General features: G+C 46.8%; 1 protein-coding gene and 1 long non-coding RNA gene across 3 annotated transcripts in view; one reads left to right on the top strand and one right to left on the bottom strand.

Annotated features, from left to right (window-relative positions):
- Positions 1–1,380: 1,380 nt before the first annotated feature.
- KCNK10 (potassium two pore domain channel subfamily K member 10) overlaps positions 1,381–16,178 on the bottom strand; it is a 133,246-nt gene continuing 118,448 nt past the window's right edge. For both annotated transcript variants that reach the window (XM_035719868.2, XM_025442896.3), the window contains exons 5-7: positions 14,425–14,611; positions 9,640–9,782; positions 1,381–7,550 (exon numbers count right to left, since the gene is read on the bottom strand). In XM_035719868.2, coding sequence (XP_035575761.2) covers positions 6,930–7,550; positions 9,640–9,782; positions 14,425–14,611 — 951 coding nt within the window. In that variant the 3' untranslated portion in view covers positions 1,381–6,929. The remainder of the gene's footprint in view (positions 7,551–9,639; positions 9,783–14,424; positions 14,612–16,178) is intronic.
- Positions 6,339–12,504, top strand: LOC112657087 (uncharacterized). Its single transcript, XR_003134859.3, has 2 exons — positions 6,339–6,471; positions 10,562–12,504. It is a non-coding gene; the product is annotated as an uncharacterized LOC112657087 (long non-coding RNA).

A 16,178-nucleotide genomic window follows, 5' to 3' on the forward strand; every position in this document is an offset into this window, starting at 1 on the left:
TGTTCAACAAAAGGTATCATATTACCTTGCCCCTGTCCTCTCAGTAACTAATGCTACTCAGTTCTAAATGCTATGCCTTCATAAAGGAACAAGTTTAAAAGGCAGATAATGTCTCAGCATTGTTCTGGAAATAGTTCTGACCTCATGATCCCATGAAAGAATCTTGAGGACCTACAAGGGTCACTGGACCAATATTTTGAAAGCTACTAACCTTGAGTATAGTCTTAAAATAGATTCTAAGAGGGGTTAGCCCCGGTGGCTCAGCGGTTTAGCGCCGCTTTTGGCCTGGGTTGTGGTCCTGGAGACCCAGGATCGAGTCCCATGTCGGGCTCCCTGTATGGAGCCTGCTTCTCCAACTTTGCCTGAGTCTTTGCTTCTCTCTCTCTCTCTCTCTCTCTGATAAATAAATTTTAAAAAGATTCTAAGAATGTACTTGGGTTAATAGGGAAGTGACTCTGTGATTAAGAGAGCTGCCTTGGGTACAAGAGTTAGGAGTGGTGGCACATTTGCCATATATTTGACATCCTCACAAAGCACAGGCCCTTATTTCCTAGATTCACAGAGAGTCAAGATATATCTACAGTAATAAGATTGGTTTTAAAACAAAAATTGCAGAGATCCCTGGGTGGCTCAGCAGTTCAGCGCCTGCCTTTGGCCCAGGGCGTGATCCTAGAGTCCCAGGATCGAGTCCCATGTCGGGCTCCTGGCATGGAGCCTGCTTCTCTCTCTGCCTGTGTCTCTGTCTCTGTCTCTCTCTCTCTGTCTCTCTCTGTGTGTCTATCATGAATAAATAAATAAAATCTTTAAAAAATAAATCCCATCACCAAACATCTGACTGAGAGCTATCCTTCAGAGTAGTCATCCTTACAGTCTAGTTATTTCAATGACGATCACTGTAAATTTTGGAGTTCTTTGTAAAATACAGATCAAACTCATTACTTCATAGGTAAACTGGGTTTTGACCAAGACGATACTTTAGGAGTGGTATAAATTTGCTTATTTAACCAGCCTTGGCTCCAAATGACTTCCAAGTCATGAAAAGATTAAATCTGCCTCAGAGGATGAAAATGTGCTATGAAATGGTATTAAAATTACTCCACCAATAATTTGAGTGTCTCTATTATATCAAGCACAGCACTAGGTGCTGGAAATGGAGATGAAAAAGGCTAATTCCTGCCCTGAGGAGTTTATAACCTGCTTCAAACCCAGGGTGGGCTCCTCAACCTGCAAGACAATGGGTTTGTTTAGGCTCTAGTCTGGTGCTGATGCCTGCATGTAAGTGGGTGTGCTCAGCCAGAAGACCTGAGTGTAGCCACCACCCAAGCCACTGTGAACCATGCTTGGCCCCACAAAAGAAAGGAAAACAGGAGAGACATTGGATCAGATCTTCCAGAAGGTCTTTGTTGCAATTTTCTGCATCATTGAAAAAAAAAAAAAAGTTACATCATCATCATCATCAAATAAAGACAATAGCAGCAGAGCTCATTGAAACGTTACAAGCAAATTTGCTCTTATACTTTTCCTAAGAACATTACGAAATTCCCTCCTCCCCCCACCCCACATTATTTTCTGTAAAATGCCTTTTTTTTTTTTTTAAAGCACCATGAAATCCTACAGAGAGAAAAACAGGTAAAACACCTCCACACGTGAGTTTATCGTCATCACTGGGGTCCCTGCCTAGGAGTCTGGAGTCTGGGACGGGGAAGAGGCTGGAGGCTGGCATGTGGGTTGGTTTGCATATCGTTTCTAGGCACCATTGCACCTTCTCCCTTCAAGCTCGGCGCCCTGATGGCAAAGGAGAGGTTTTCCAATCACCTTCTGTAACATTGGTCTGCTGTATCTACGGAGTGAGTCCTCTCAAGGATTTTTTTTTTTTAAATACACAGGTTACGATTTGAGATTTTTCACTTAAGAACTGGGAACAGAAGGTAGATTTCAAATCTCTTAGGCACCTGTGAAAATGATCATCACTTTCAGTAAAACCAGAGATACTTCTTATTTCTCCTCTTTGCCACTGCACTGATGTCATGTGACCTAGGGACTGCCATGGGAGGACCGAGGTTTACAGGGATGGCGGACAAGTTGGTGAAGTACAACGCTGCTGGTTTATGGTACAAGGACAGGGTGCAGGGCTGTATTTATAGCCATGTAATCAACATGTTATTTATTCCAAAATTTCCATATGCAGAATTATCAGCATCTACAATGCCAAACTCAAGTCACCTTTGTTTCTGAGAGTTCCCACTTTTATTTTTTAAGGCCATTGCTAACTAGCTCTTATACTATGCCAGTGAAAGCTCCCTCCGCTGACACAGCCACTGTCCTTGCACACAGTTGCACCATAACAGAAATCATAAACTTCCACTTGAAACATTAGCGGGATGCAGAAAGCAGAGACAGGAAATGCAATATTGGGGGGGTTTTCCTCATTTTTTCGAGAGTCTCTGCACATTTGTCTGTTTTCCTATGCCTTTCCTATGGTTTGGAAACTGCAGTATACATGGGATACATTCCCAATTACTCATTACCCAATCCAATGAGTCTAAATAAATCTGTCCCACTCAAATTGTGGCCACATTCTCAGTAATACCCAAAACCAAGCACACAAATAGATGAGCAGCATTGATTCAGCCAGGAAATGATGTCCTCTCAGAAGGGGGCAAAGGGGTGGTTTGCTAATGTCTAGCACGATAGGACTTTCAACATCAAATGGTCCCCATAGAACCCAAAGCCTCTTATTTCCAGTGTGTGTGTGTGTGTGTGTGTGTGTGTGTGTATAAGAGAGACAGAGAGAGAAAGAGAGATCTGTCTATAGTATTTGAATTCATGAAGTAATCAAAGGGAACCTTTACTACAACTGACTGCAAATAGAGAAGAGCTTAAAATTCTTTAAATAGTCTTAACACCATGCAAAAAATGCTCATGTAGCCTGAGCCTTCCGGGTGACCGTGTGCTATGAGAGGATAGAGTGAGCCTACACAGGGCACCATTCTAATTTGGACACCAGGGTCCCAAACACAACTGGGTCTCCATCGATTACCCAGAAAACAAATCCCAAAGGGCAGGAGACTAAGCTCTCCTCTTAGCCTAAAATGAGGGGAGCCCATTAGTCGGTATTCACAAAACCAGCTACTACGGTTCTTCATAAATATAACGAACTCAGAGGCCAGGGGATGTTTGGTCAGAGAACCGCAGAACTCAAAGGAGCCTTGATGATTACCTGTGTTCAAAGCCCTCAATGCACTGATGAGGTAACAGAGAAGCGCAAGATCCGAGGTACCCACGATCACAGGCTGGGACAGGGGAGCCCAGAAAAATAGTCCCAGTCGCCTCACTTGCAGGCCAAGGACACCCCGACCTGCACACCCATTAGGGCCCTACCCCAAAAGTGATTAAGTTCCTAGGGTTCACTGTTGGGTTAGGACTGGGTATGGAGCTATAGTCTCCCAAACTGTCCCCCTGGCCATCAGCAGTAACCCTCCAGATCTATTACGGAAGGAAGGATCAGTACCCAATTACCAGGTGAAGCAAAAGACACTGCCCACTGAAGATACAGAACATGTGCTCTTCCCATGTGCAAAATCAAGGCATTTATTCCAAGTTTATGGCAGGGTAGGGAGCACAGGTCGGAAGGGCAGGGCAGGGCTGTGCTGATGTGTTTAGAATTTGTAGCAGTTTTGCTGCATACTAATTGTCACATCTTAAAAGGGTAACTCATTCAAGCAACTTCGTAACAACTGGCCTCCCCCCAAATCTTAGCTCGGACACACTAAGCTCTTACTCCCTCTCAGCTTCTCCCTTGGAGAGTATGTTATAGCTTGTCCAATACTGCCCACATAACTAGTGGATCAAGCTCCACAGAGGGAGGGCTCTTCTTTGATTCTATTCCTCAGGGCTTTGGCCCCCTCTGTACTCAGGGAACAGGTTATATTGGATATTTTCCCACTCTCTGCCAAGGCCTATTTTTGATCCGTCCGTATTACTGTGATTCGCCTCATTTGGGGAAGCGTCTATGCACACACCAACAGCTGTTCCATCTGGTAGAATGTGCAGCTTAGTGCTTTGAATTGTTTTATTCCTGCTGTATACGGAGTTCCTGCAAGGTAAGCAAGTAAAGTGCAAAAGAGTGCTTTCAAAGGGCATTTTTAACAATACAGAAAGTGTGCCACACACAGCATTCTCGAAACCCAAACCAAAAATAATGTATAAGCATCTGGAAGGGCAACACTGTAGGTCACGTTTACACAGAGACCTCGACGTACCCTCCTGGCCATAGAGATCTTCTCCCCGCCTCTGTATGCCGTGTCCGTGAAACTAGAAAGACACACAACGCACACAAACACGCACAGACACACACACATTCACAAGAGTGCATGACATGGACACTAGAGCAAAGTCAAAAGCAGACTTTGGTCAGACGGCCTTTGAATACCACCTCTATACCACCTTCTTGCTGTGTGCCATTGGGTAGGTTACTCCGCTTCCCTGAGCCTCCGCATCCTCATCTGTATATAATGGGTTTGCAAACACTTCCCGTAGAGCGTTGCTATGAGGTTTCAGTGAGCTAATGCCCATAAAGTGCCTGATCCAGTGCCTGGCCCGTGGAAACCATTGGATAAATGACAGGGAAGCCTCTTTGCCAGAGTCGTCTGTAGGGTCTGGGATTTTAACACACTACTATAAAGAAGGTCACGAGGACTACAGGGTGGAAATGCAAATGAATGAGATCAATGGGTAGTTTAATCAGGGAGGTTTTTTTAACTTGTCAGAAGAATGAAGTTCCAGATCTCTACCAAGTAAAACACATTTTGTCAGGCTGGAAAGACCCTCACAGTAAGAGCCAGTGCCCACACCTGCATTAACGTCATTTCCATGTCTGTTCATACGTGGACACAGGATGTTGCCAGTGAGCACCAGCCCCAGCCCCTGGGAGGCATGAGCCCAAATGGACCATTGACAGGAAGGGCCTCATGAAAGTTGATTCTTATTTGGCTCCTTCCCAAAAGCAATGCCAGAACTTTAGCTAGAGCTTAAAATTTTGGGGTAGGGGAAGGTGGAGCTGCATGTGCCTCCAGGCAAGGGAGAACTGTGCATTTTTGGGAAATGGGCAGAAAGAGGTCTGCCCTGGTACCAGTGGTCAAGGATGTGGTAGGTATGATTTTCCCCAGAAGTCAGAAAGCATCAGATGATTTCGGGAAGTCTCTGCTAGTTCTGTGATCTCTTGATAAGTCCACTCTGTGCGTGTTAGCCACGTGAATCCCCAAAAGGTGGCGCTGAGCCTGGGAGGCCCATAACCAGCAACTTCCTGGGGTTTGGGGTTGCCAGGTCCAAATGCTTAAGAGCATGTGGTCCAAACGGCTGCATCGGGACCACAAATAGCCAATTATGCAACGGGCTGAGGCGCACAGAGGATGGTGAGCCCCACACATATTTTGTCCTTTCTGATTAAAAAAAAAAAAAATCTACTAAAAATCTTCTTCTCCAAACTGATGACTGGCCACTCCCCCACTTTCCTTCACTGACCACCCAAACCCTCATGGAACAATTGTGTTGCACTGTTGGCCTGTGGAACCATCACACAGGTGTTCCGTTAGTGAGTAGCAGGTGCAAGACAAAATAGCAAGGAAAAGAAGTGATGCTTTCCAAATAAGGAACACCCAAACATAAAAGTGGAATGTTGTAAATACTTCTTTTAAGCATTAGTTTTTAAATGGCATTAATGGCACTTAAGCTGCAAGCAATGAAAACAATTCAATTTTCTTGTACAAGAAAGAGTTGGTTGGGGGATTCTTTCTTTTGTTTGGAGATAGCAAGATGGGACCTCGCCACTACGTCTACCTTTAAGACACCCAAAGGGACAAAAAGCCCTGAGATGGAATGATGCCATGGTCCTCCTTGGTATGTCTCAGACATGCAGGATGTCTATTTTTATAAAAATTTAGGATCAGCTAGACAGAACAGTAAGCCACTGGCATCATGCAAGGCAATCGTTTTGGTATTTTTCCCCCTCTTATCAAAACAACCTATAACCAGAGTTCCACTAGGAAAGTGAACATGGACATTTCAAAACCAGTTTATTTTCACCACTGCACCCACTGAGGAAAATGCATGATTTTTTTTTTTTTTTTTTTTGCCTGTAACCATGCAGCGAATGAGGTTGAGTTTTCGCCAATGCTTGCAAGTTCATTTGTCATTCGCCGACAGATGAAATTCATTAGGCTTCTGTCATTGGTTAAGGTGATATCCACAGTGTGATGCATTTGTGATTTTTTTCTCTCTTTTGTAATGAGGAAAGCAATTGCACCTTTTAATACGTGTGCTCTGATCTGTTTCCCACAAATTCCACGTGCTCGCGGGTCCCACGGACATTCACTTGGAGCTTAGAAAGACTGGATACGCACTGAGTGGTTCGCTATCAAAATTCCAGCTCAGCACGACCTACCACAAGGTCGGCTCTCAGCCTCATCACAGGTACTTGTTCAGACCCCCTCCACCCCTCTTCTGTGTGTGCACATATCTCTAACGGTAGTTTCGGGGAACGAGGCTCCATGTAGAAGACACACCTGCTCCTTTCAGAAGGCTGGTCTAAGGAATAGCTGCCCTTTCTACATGCCGGGGCCGGCACGGCACTGCACAGGGGGGCGCGGCCCCGACCCGCACCTGCCCTTCACTCGGTGGCCATGACCTCCTGCGTGTGCCAACACTCCCTGGGTGTCCTGCGGCCACTGTCGGAAGTGCGGCCCTTGTCCTTGGATTCCTTTTGGCAGAGCAATCTTTCTCAAGTCGTTTATGGCACAGTGAAATATATTCTTCAATGCTATGTAATTTCGGACTATCGAGAAGTCTGTTTAAGGCACGTGTCTCAGGGTGAATATAAAAAAAAAACCAAACCAACCACAACGCTTGGTCGGGTCCGAGGTCCTCGGCATTTAGTTTCTGTCTTCAAGTAATGCGTTGTTCTCGAGTGCCCTGTCTTTGGTGTCCGTGGGGACCGATCCGTTCTCCACCCCGGCCTGCTGCTGGATGCACTCGGTCAGCGCGGCGGTGCTCGAGTGGTCCGAGTTGCACATCTTCTCCGTCTCCTCCTCCTTCTTCTCCTCGTCCAGGGAGTAGTTCCGGAAGGTCTTGTAGATTTTGTGAACGTCCTCGGGCAAGGTCTTTTTGATGTCCTTGTTTTTCCTCTTGGTGAGCCTGGAGGTGGACCCGAACTTGTTGATGATGTTGTCCTCGGAGGCCCCCTGCCCGTGCTTGTTCAGCTGCTCCGAGCCCTTCAGGCGCAGGTTGTTGGGCCGGTTGTTGATGCTCTCCTGGGACGAGGCCTTGAAGCGGCCTGTGTCCAGGGCGGCGAAGACGGAGCGCTTCTCCGGCGACAGCATGTCCAGCGAGTGGGCCCTCTGGTCCAGGCCCAGGCGGCGGCGCTCCATGCTGCGGATGGTGGCCGCGCGCTGCAGCTTGTCGTGGATCTCCACGCTGAGCCGCCGCCGCGTCTCCCGGAACTCGGCCGTCACGTTGGCCTTCCACTCGGCCGCATGGGCCTTGATTTCGCCCACCTGGCCGGGGGACAGAAGGGCAACAACACACTGAGAACGTTGTCTCCGCTTCAGGGGACCCCCCCCAACCTACCCCACCCCAGCGCCCACAGCCCTTGGGTGTCCCTGGCCGGGAGGGAGAGGCTGGCTCCAGGGAGGCCAGGAGCTGGGGGAGCACGAGCTACCTGTGCCCTAAACATCTATCTCGATTGGGCGCCCGGCTCGGGTGACTCAGGGAGCACAGGTGCTAGAGAAGCCGCCAGGAGCCCAAGGTGCAGGGGCTTGTGAGGAGGGCATTGTGCGGGTGGAGGGGCCGCTCTCTGGAGTTGGACAGGCTTGGGTTCCCATCATGCGCCCATCCCCTTTTTAGTGGTATGGCCTCATTCCTGCCACCTAACTGGAGGTGATCCCGTCTAGCTCACAGAGTTCTCAGTGTTAGGGAGGCAAAGACATGCCCCCCCACCCCCTCCGGGCACCTTGGCCCCTCTCTGTGCCTCCAATGCTGCTGTCTGGGCAGGGTGACCAACCTGTGCCAGTGGGACTGGGACTGTCCCAGTGGTGAAACAGAATGCCCTGTGTCCTAGGCAGCCCTGCAGTCCCGGCCACACTGGGAGTGTTGCTCACCCTGGCCGCACCATGGTCAAGTGCTATCGGGCTTACCCTGCTTTAGGAACACCCTCCAGGGCTCCTGGTAATCAAACTTCCCTAGTCGGGTTCTGTGAAAGCCCACAGAACGTTCTTCCTCGGAATGCATGAGGAGGGATACCAAATTTCTTGGCTCTCATTCAGCAGTGCAAATAGCCCTAGTCCCCGGCTTTTCTACGCAGATGAGGAACCCACAAGTTTGCATTTTTGCATTGAGGAAAGTGGATATTTACGTGGCTACTTTTCCTTTCACTAGAGCAGGTCAGTTAGCCACGTGGGGCATCAGCCTGGGGAGTACACTGACAGGATTGCATTGCCAGTGTTTCCACAAGCCAGGAAAATTAACATTTGGGCCTGGAAACCATACAGGAAATTTTCCATTCAGCAACTTTGTCCTGGTGCCCTTTCTACAGAATGTCTATCTTTGGGCAAGTGAACAGTTGCCCTTCAGGAGGCTGTTCCTCTTTTTATTTCTTTGGGGTTTTTATCTCTCTTCCACTCGTTAGCGCTCACTGTTGCTTCTCTTGTCCTCCTTTTCAGTTATTTTCCTCTCTTCCTAGAAGAACTACATGGATTTTTTTTTTAAATCACAAAATCTACCTTCCCCTCTTCTCTCTTCCTTTTCTTGCTTTTGTGTAGATTTTCATGCATGTTTATAGGAAGGAGTAAAGACTGCCTGCCCCCACACAGAGGGGTAGATTTGTTTCTATAGATCTGACAACCAGGGGGGTGGTAAAGGTGTGTTTGCTTCCTCACAGCTGGTGAAGGACTTGGGTCTCAGAAAATCGAGAAGGAGTCCTAATATCGTACTGCATTCCCATACAGACCCCAAGACCCGATGGACAGGCCCATCTTTCCTAAGCTTTTTGTAAACTTTCTAAGTCTTTCCCACGTATCTGCACACCTCCCTCAACTACAGTCTACCTCTTCTGACTATTGCTATTTTTCCCCCTTTTAATTTCATTCCTTAAAAATAAGTCATTCTGGGGCACCTGGGTGGCTCAGTCACTTAAGCATCCAACTCTTGGTTTCAGCTCAGGTCATGTGATCTCAGGGTCCTGGGATCCAGCCCCACGTGGGGCTCTGTACTCATCAGAGAGTCAGCTTGATATTCCCTCTCTCCCTCTCCCTCTGCACACCCACCCCCACCCCACCCCCTGGCTCCACCACTAACGCTCTCTCTCTCTCTCTCCTAAAAATAAAAATTAAAAGTCGTTGTTTACTAGTCCTTCCAGGATCTGTGGGCTGATGAGTCACTAGATGTTCTCACCTGCCGAAAAAGGATCCAGAAATAACCACTTTCCCACTGAACTTGGCTTTTAGGTAATGATTCAAAAAGAGAAAGCCGTAGGGGGCCTCCATGTAATAAGAAGAAACCCTCCAGCCCACGGAATAGAGATAGGCAGTTCTTGACATGAGTTCATCTGATCTCAGAAACATTTATAGAATTTGGAAGGGGTCCTACCTCTTCTTTTGTCTTTTTGGACAGAACCCGTAGCCAATCTCCGATCATACTGAGGACAGCTGCAAAGTAGGCAAGGCCAACAAGGATCCAAAACCACACTAGGGGCTTATACCACTCCCGGTAATTGATGCCAGCGTTTCCCCCTGAAAACAACCAAACGTTACTTCAACCAGGGTCTAGCATACGGTCTTTGCAGAACAAACATATTCTGGTCCATGTAGCAGAGATGTCATCCCATCACCACCTGACACTCATCTGTTAGGCCTGCTGTATACAAGGGCGTGACAGGGAAGGAAGGGCAAGGAAAAGTGTGTCCCTCCCCTAAAGGAGCCTGACTTGTGGCTTAACTTCTTGGATTCTAGGTCATGCACTGTAATGCCCAGAACAATGCCCACGAACCAAAGACCCATAACAAAAAAGTGTCAGTGGCCGATTTGGTCCACCTCTTCTCAACCCAGGCTTAACAATGAATGATGAGCTAGAGGACAAGGGAGGAGGCCCAGCCACCAACTGTCTTCTTAAACTTCTTTAAATGTAATAAAAATGAGAGATCGATACTCCCCAGTGGCTTGGAATTCTTGGAACTATTTCCTCCTCAATACATGCATTGATTAGGAGCAGAGTGGATGTGTGAAAGTAAAATTAGACCTAATGGCATTCTTGAGCCTTTGAACCTAGCAGTAGTGATTTACCGTTAACTGAGGGATGGTATTTACATGATGCTAATCCAAAAGGTCAATTAGACTGAGTAATTAGAATCGCCGTGCCAGAACTAAAAGGCCGGCTAGTCCAGTCCCTTTATATGTAGGGATTACAGTAGAAATCCATCAAACCAAATTGGCCAGCTGCCCGATTGCATTGACCGGCCATTCCACTGGAAAAAACAGTCATTTACTGCAAATAATTAGCCTATTTCTTCTAGCCCTCCTACAGGCGCTGCCAAAGGTAGTCATACAAGACAGGTTCCCAGCCCGGCCCCCTCTCCTAAGGATGTGAGGACGTAACTGCTGTCAGCCTGGCTCTCACTGTGTAAGACCCTACTGCCCAGTGAGGCAGGTGCGCAGTCATTTCTAAGACAACCGGCATTAGTAACGTATGGGTCATTACGGGGCTACGTGATGAGTGATTACTAGTCTTTCCCACTGGGTCGTGGTTGGACCCTCATCTAGCACCACTGAATCCACACTTAGCTCTTATGGGATCGGTAATGCCTCCCAAAGGCAGCTGGGCAGGCACTGTGGCCTGTGGCTCCTCTCGGTGAGACCAACCCTACGCTGAGCAGGACCAGGGCTGCCCACAAGGTCTCCAGGCCACTGCCACTTTCTTAAAATTAGAATGCCAGACATTGCTAATGGGCTGTGTGGCCAGCCCCCTTGGGTCTGATTTAGCTGCCTTTGTTATTTTTCCTTTTAGGCAACTCTTCCCCCTCCCCTCGAAGCCTCCTCGAGGATCCTACCGGAGTTCCTGCAACAGTAAGTGGTTTTTGAGGTTCATTCTGTCTCTGCACTGAGCCAGACAGAGAACGGTGAGCTTTCCCCCTTGGGGCCAAGAGGAAAGATTTACCTTAGCCAGTCACCACCACCCAAAGAAGCTTGTCACTAGGGGGCGCGAGCGAACAACGCAAAAAAACACCCTTTGGCCTCCTTCCCTACGCTTGTCTGGAATTCAGAGTTCTGTGTGTGATCTCAAGGATATCAAAATGCTGTGATGTTGTTAAGGCTGTCCTAACGTGAGTCGGCCACTAAATCAACCAGGACTTAATCCTGTACAGTGATCAGCGTTCCAATTATATTTCTAGAAGGGTTGATGCAGCAACCATGGACTCTTGTTAATGTACCTTTGTTAACAATCGGGGTATCCTTCCCTACTGCTCTTAGAGCATTGCCCCAGAGGTTGTGACAAACTTTAAGGCATGCCTTCTTGAGACTAATCTGTGTAAGCCCTGGAAACCCGAGCTTCAAAGGGGTCTGGTCTAATTGCAGTCAGCACTGTGAATTATAAAAGACACCTGTCCATGGAGACCTCAGGACAAATGAAATAAGGCTCTGCAGTCGGTGGGAAATAAGGGCCTTAAAACAGTGCAAGGCCTACGACTGTGGAGGTCACACCCTTGCTAGGTAAGTAAAGATAAGGTCAAGTGCCAGTATGTACTATGTGCTCTCAATCCATGGTAATAGGGAGGAATAATCAATTAAAATCATTGGCAGTAGCCCTTGAAGCACCAGTGTCCCCTCTCATTTTCTCCTTGACCCCCCCCACCACCACCCAGGGAGGAGCAGTGCACCAACTGGGCAGTGCTCCCTGACAAGGGAGGTCCCCGTAGACTAAAAGGTAAAGAACACGGATGTCCTTTCTTCTCTCTCATCCACAATGAAGAGCAGGGACCCACTTCCCATGCATTTATGCATCACAAGGTTAAATAAATCACACGTGTTCTTTCCCGGGTTACCTTTAACTTTTTCATTTAGAAGCACCATACGCAAAATCATTTTAGGTTGGCCAACCATATTCATTTAAGATCTAAATAAACCAATGCTACCTTTTCTGACATTTTTAATAAAGCTCTAAATGAAGTCCCAACGCAAAGGCCAACAGAGAACATCCATGTGCATTAAATCTGGGGCTCCTTTTATTTTTTTTTTAATTTTTTGGTCCTTCAATCAATGCTGTATTATAAAATGTAATTCATATTATTTTACAGATTCATATTGACTTTTCAATTAACATGAAGGCCTGGATTCAATAACATTAACAAAAGCAGACAGTAGATATTTAATACGCTGACTCTAATTAGAATAGACTATAACAGTTTTTGTTTTATAAGATAACATTGCAATGTGTAACATTAAAATTTAAAATATTCAATTATGGTACTGTCAAATGGCGTTTTTTTAGTGACAAGCTTCCCTGCATCTTCTTACATTGTATGATGATATGTAAACAAATAACATAAATTCCAATTAAAAATTTAAACTCTTGGGATGTCTGGGTGGCTCGGCGGTTGAGCGTCTGCCTTCAGCCCAGGGCGTGATCCTGGAGACCCAGGATCGAGTCCCACATCGGGCTCCATGCATGGAGCCTGCTTCTCCCTCTACCTGTGTCTCTGCCTCTCTCTCTCTGTGTGTCTCTCATGAATAAATAAGTAAAATCTTTAAAAAAAAAAAAAAAAAAGAAAAAACTTAAACTCTTTACTGATCACTAAATACATTTTTAAATTTTATATTCCAAAGTTCCTCAAATTGTGCCCCACATTAACAGAGTAACAGACTGAGTCAAGCAGGTGTTTAGAGAGAAGGGCTTGTCCTAAGTGTCCTCTAACAGTCCAGCTGAGAGCCCAGGGCTGACGCACAGCACTATGAAGCACAACCCAGTGCAAACTATGCTCCAGGAGAACTTGAAAAAGTTTGTGAAATAGTCCCAAGAGTTCTCTGTGGTCTCCCTCCAGAGCTTTAGGCCTATCACCAGATGCTACCAGGTGACTCCTGGTGCCATCTGAGTTGGCTGAGCACTGTGTATAAGGAAAGACTGGGCTGGGGTCCCAGAAACCCCCGCTTTTTTAATCGCTTCGACTTTGCAGTGCTTAGTCCTTAGGTAATTTTTTAAAAAGAAGAAGAAGGAAAAAAAAAAACTGCTCTTTTTACAAACTGGACTTCAGTCTTCCATCTGCCCAGTTGGGACAGCTGGGAGACCACCCCGATGGTTAGCATCATCAGAATGAATGTGGAAGGCACCCATGCACCTTTTGAAGAGCCTTTACTATCCCCTCCAGAATGTCCGGTTTTCCAGATTTCCAGATCCTTGTCTACCTTGTGAGCACCATACTCCATGAAGAAACCAAGGCGCTGCCAACATCGTGTGCCAAATAAAGGACGGTCAGCCTGAGAGCTCAGGCTGCTGCTTAACCAGGTGGTCAAGAACTAGTATGTGCACGCAAACATATCACCCAAAGATTTCGAGCTTAGGACAGAGTTTTTATCAAAGCGTTCACTTCTCGGAGTAGAAAACGATCAACTGTCTGACCCCCTAGAACTATCTCTCAGGAAAGAGAAGGATGGTATTCTTCTCTTCCAGCCTTCCCACCACACTCTGGGAAAGCCATACAGGTAAAAAGCCAGATCTCATTTCATTCAAGCTCCCTCTCCCTAGATGAGATGAATGGTGGTTTTCCTTTGCTTCTATAAACTTAGTTCACTGGTATTTATTTTCACAGTGAAGATTATAGCTTCTATAGACACCCATGCAGAATCTGTTATAATATTGTACTCCCTTGGTATAGTTCTCAGCTCCCAGTAGTCAGCTGAGTCCTCAGTCTTGTGTCGGGGCGCACCCAGGGTAACTTTTGCAGGGACCACAGCCCTCCCCTGGAGAGCCTCAGGAACCCTAACCCACAGGTCGCTGCAGGCCATGCTCTATGCTAATCTCTCCAGAGTTTCATACTTGCCACTTGCTAATATAGCCTTTATCAATTGATTCAAGGAGTCAATGCAAATCAGAAGTCCAACATTCAATGAGAAATTCATTTCACTCATGAATAATTCAGATGATGAAAAGGGCAATGAGCATCCTGGGGAGGAAGAGGCTGGCTTTCATTTCATAGCTGAATCTGCTGCTTTTTACATTATGTGGGACCATGGGCTTGAAATGAGTCCGTGCACAGCAGCAGTGACACTGAGCCATTTTCATTTGCTTCTCCCACAACATGGTTTCTCATGGTTTTGAAAAGCATTACCAGCAGAACATGTTCCCCACTGGGGCCCTGGTGACTGGGATGCCCAGGGTGCTTACCTGCCACAAAATCACCAAAGCCCACCGTGGTGAGAGTGACTACCACAAAGTAAATGGACTCCAAGGCGGTCCACCCCTCAATATATTTGAAAATGACAGCGGGGATCGTCACAAATACAACACAGCCGGCCAAGATGAACAGGATGGTTGAGATGACCCGGATCTTGGTCTGGCTCACTTGTTTTTTCTGGGAACAGCAAAGGAGAAAGATAGGCAAGTCAGCTTCATCACCCTGGATTCAGAAGACAGAGGCACAAGAAGAATGTATTACGTCAGTGGCTTTTCACCTTTTGCCAGTCACAGGAAGCTTTGGGAGAATCTGATGATTCTCCTACAAAAATGCACATACAGAAGTTTCCAGATGTTCCAGGTGGCTCATAGACCCAGTGAAGCCTGTTCATGTACTCCAGGTTATGAAATCCTGCTTAGAGGGCTCTTGGATGGCTCAGTCAGTTGAGCATCTGCCTTTGGCTCAAGTCATGATCTCAGGGTCCTAGGATCGAGCCCTGTGTCAGGCTCCCTGCTCAGCAGGGAGTCTGCTTCTCCCTCTGTCTCTCCCCCTGGCTCATGCTCTCTTTCTCTATAAAATAAAATCTTTTTTAAAAAAGAAAGAAACCTTGCATAGGTCATGCCTTGAATGTCCTTTTCATGGTTCCATGACTGCAGCCCAAATGCTGATTCTAACTTCCTCACTAGTACAAATGTAATTATTCCCCCAAGGAGGGCTTGCTGCCATTCCTCATGTCATATTATTGACCCTCCTCTAGGAGGGCACCGGTTTGGAGCTCTTTCCACAGTGGCAAGGATGGACTTGGCACTTAGTTTCCCTTGTACCAAAGGGAAGGTGTTGGGGAAAAAAACTGCTGACCTGAAACAAACTAAAATGTTCAGGTGACAAGAAAAACATACCACCCACATACCCACTTGAGACAGATCCAAGCTTCTTCACCTTCCCCCCCAACTTAGATTGGAAATTAGATGTCACCCAAAGGAATGGTGCCAAAAGAGTCCAGATGTGGATCAGAAGTATCCCTGGCATTGCCCTTGAATGCATGCAACCCAACACCGGCATGGTCTCTGAGCTGAATGATCCTTAAGGTTTTCTCAAAGCTCCCGGGACTGACACATAAATTGTCATCAGGGGGCCCTACCATCATCACCCAACCAAAACCATGTAACACCAGCATGAATGGGCCTTTCCACATCACCTGGACTGACTCTCTGCAAAAATATACCACATGTGGGGCACTGGATATAGGAAATCCTCACCATGTGCTCGGTTTTCTCTTCATTGCCTCCTGGTGAATTAGAAGGCAGAGAACCTCAGAGCGCAAGAGACCTTAGCATTCATACACTCCAACAGAAGCCAAGAGGGGTTGAGGGACCAGCATAAAATGATTTTGCTAATTAGAAGCAAAGCCAAGATTAAAACTCTGATGTGATTAACTCCCAGTCCAGCGCTTACTGATGGAACCAAGCTTCAAGTTACTCAACAATTTTCCAGCTCACACAAAGTCACCAGAGTCCTCACCCCCACCTACCTCCCCCATAACAAAATCAACCAGACTAACCCCCATGAAGGACAGGCTGTCCTGCTTCCCTTCTAGAAAGGAAGAGTGAGAATAAAGAAAATTGTTACTGTGCAATCTGTCCAGGAATTCCTGAGCTTTGGACATAAGCAGTGACCTCCCCGCCACGTCTCCCCAGGACAGAGATGATCAAGAGAGAGTTTTTTTTTTTTTAAAGATTTTATG

The sequence above is a fragment of the Canis lupus genome, chromosome 8 (genome assembly GCF_003254725.2).
Source record: "Canis lupus dingo isolate Sandy chromosome 8, ASM325472v2, whole genome shotgun sequence".
Lineage (NCBI taxonomy): Eukaryota > Metazoa > Chordata > Mammalia > Carnivora > Canidae > Canis > Canis lupus.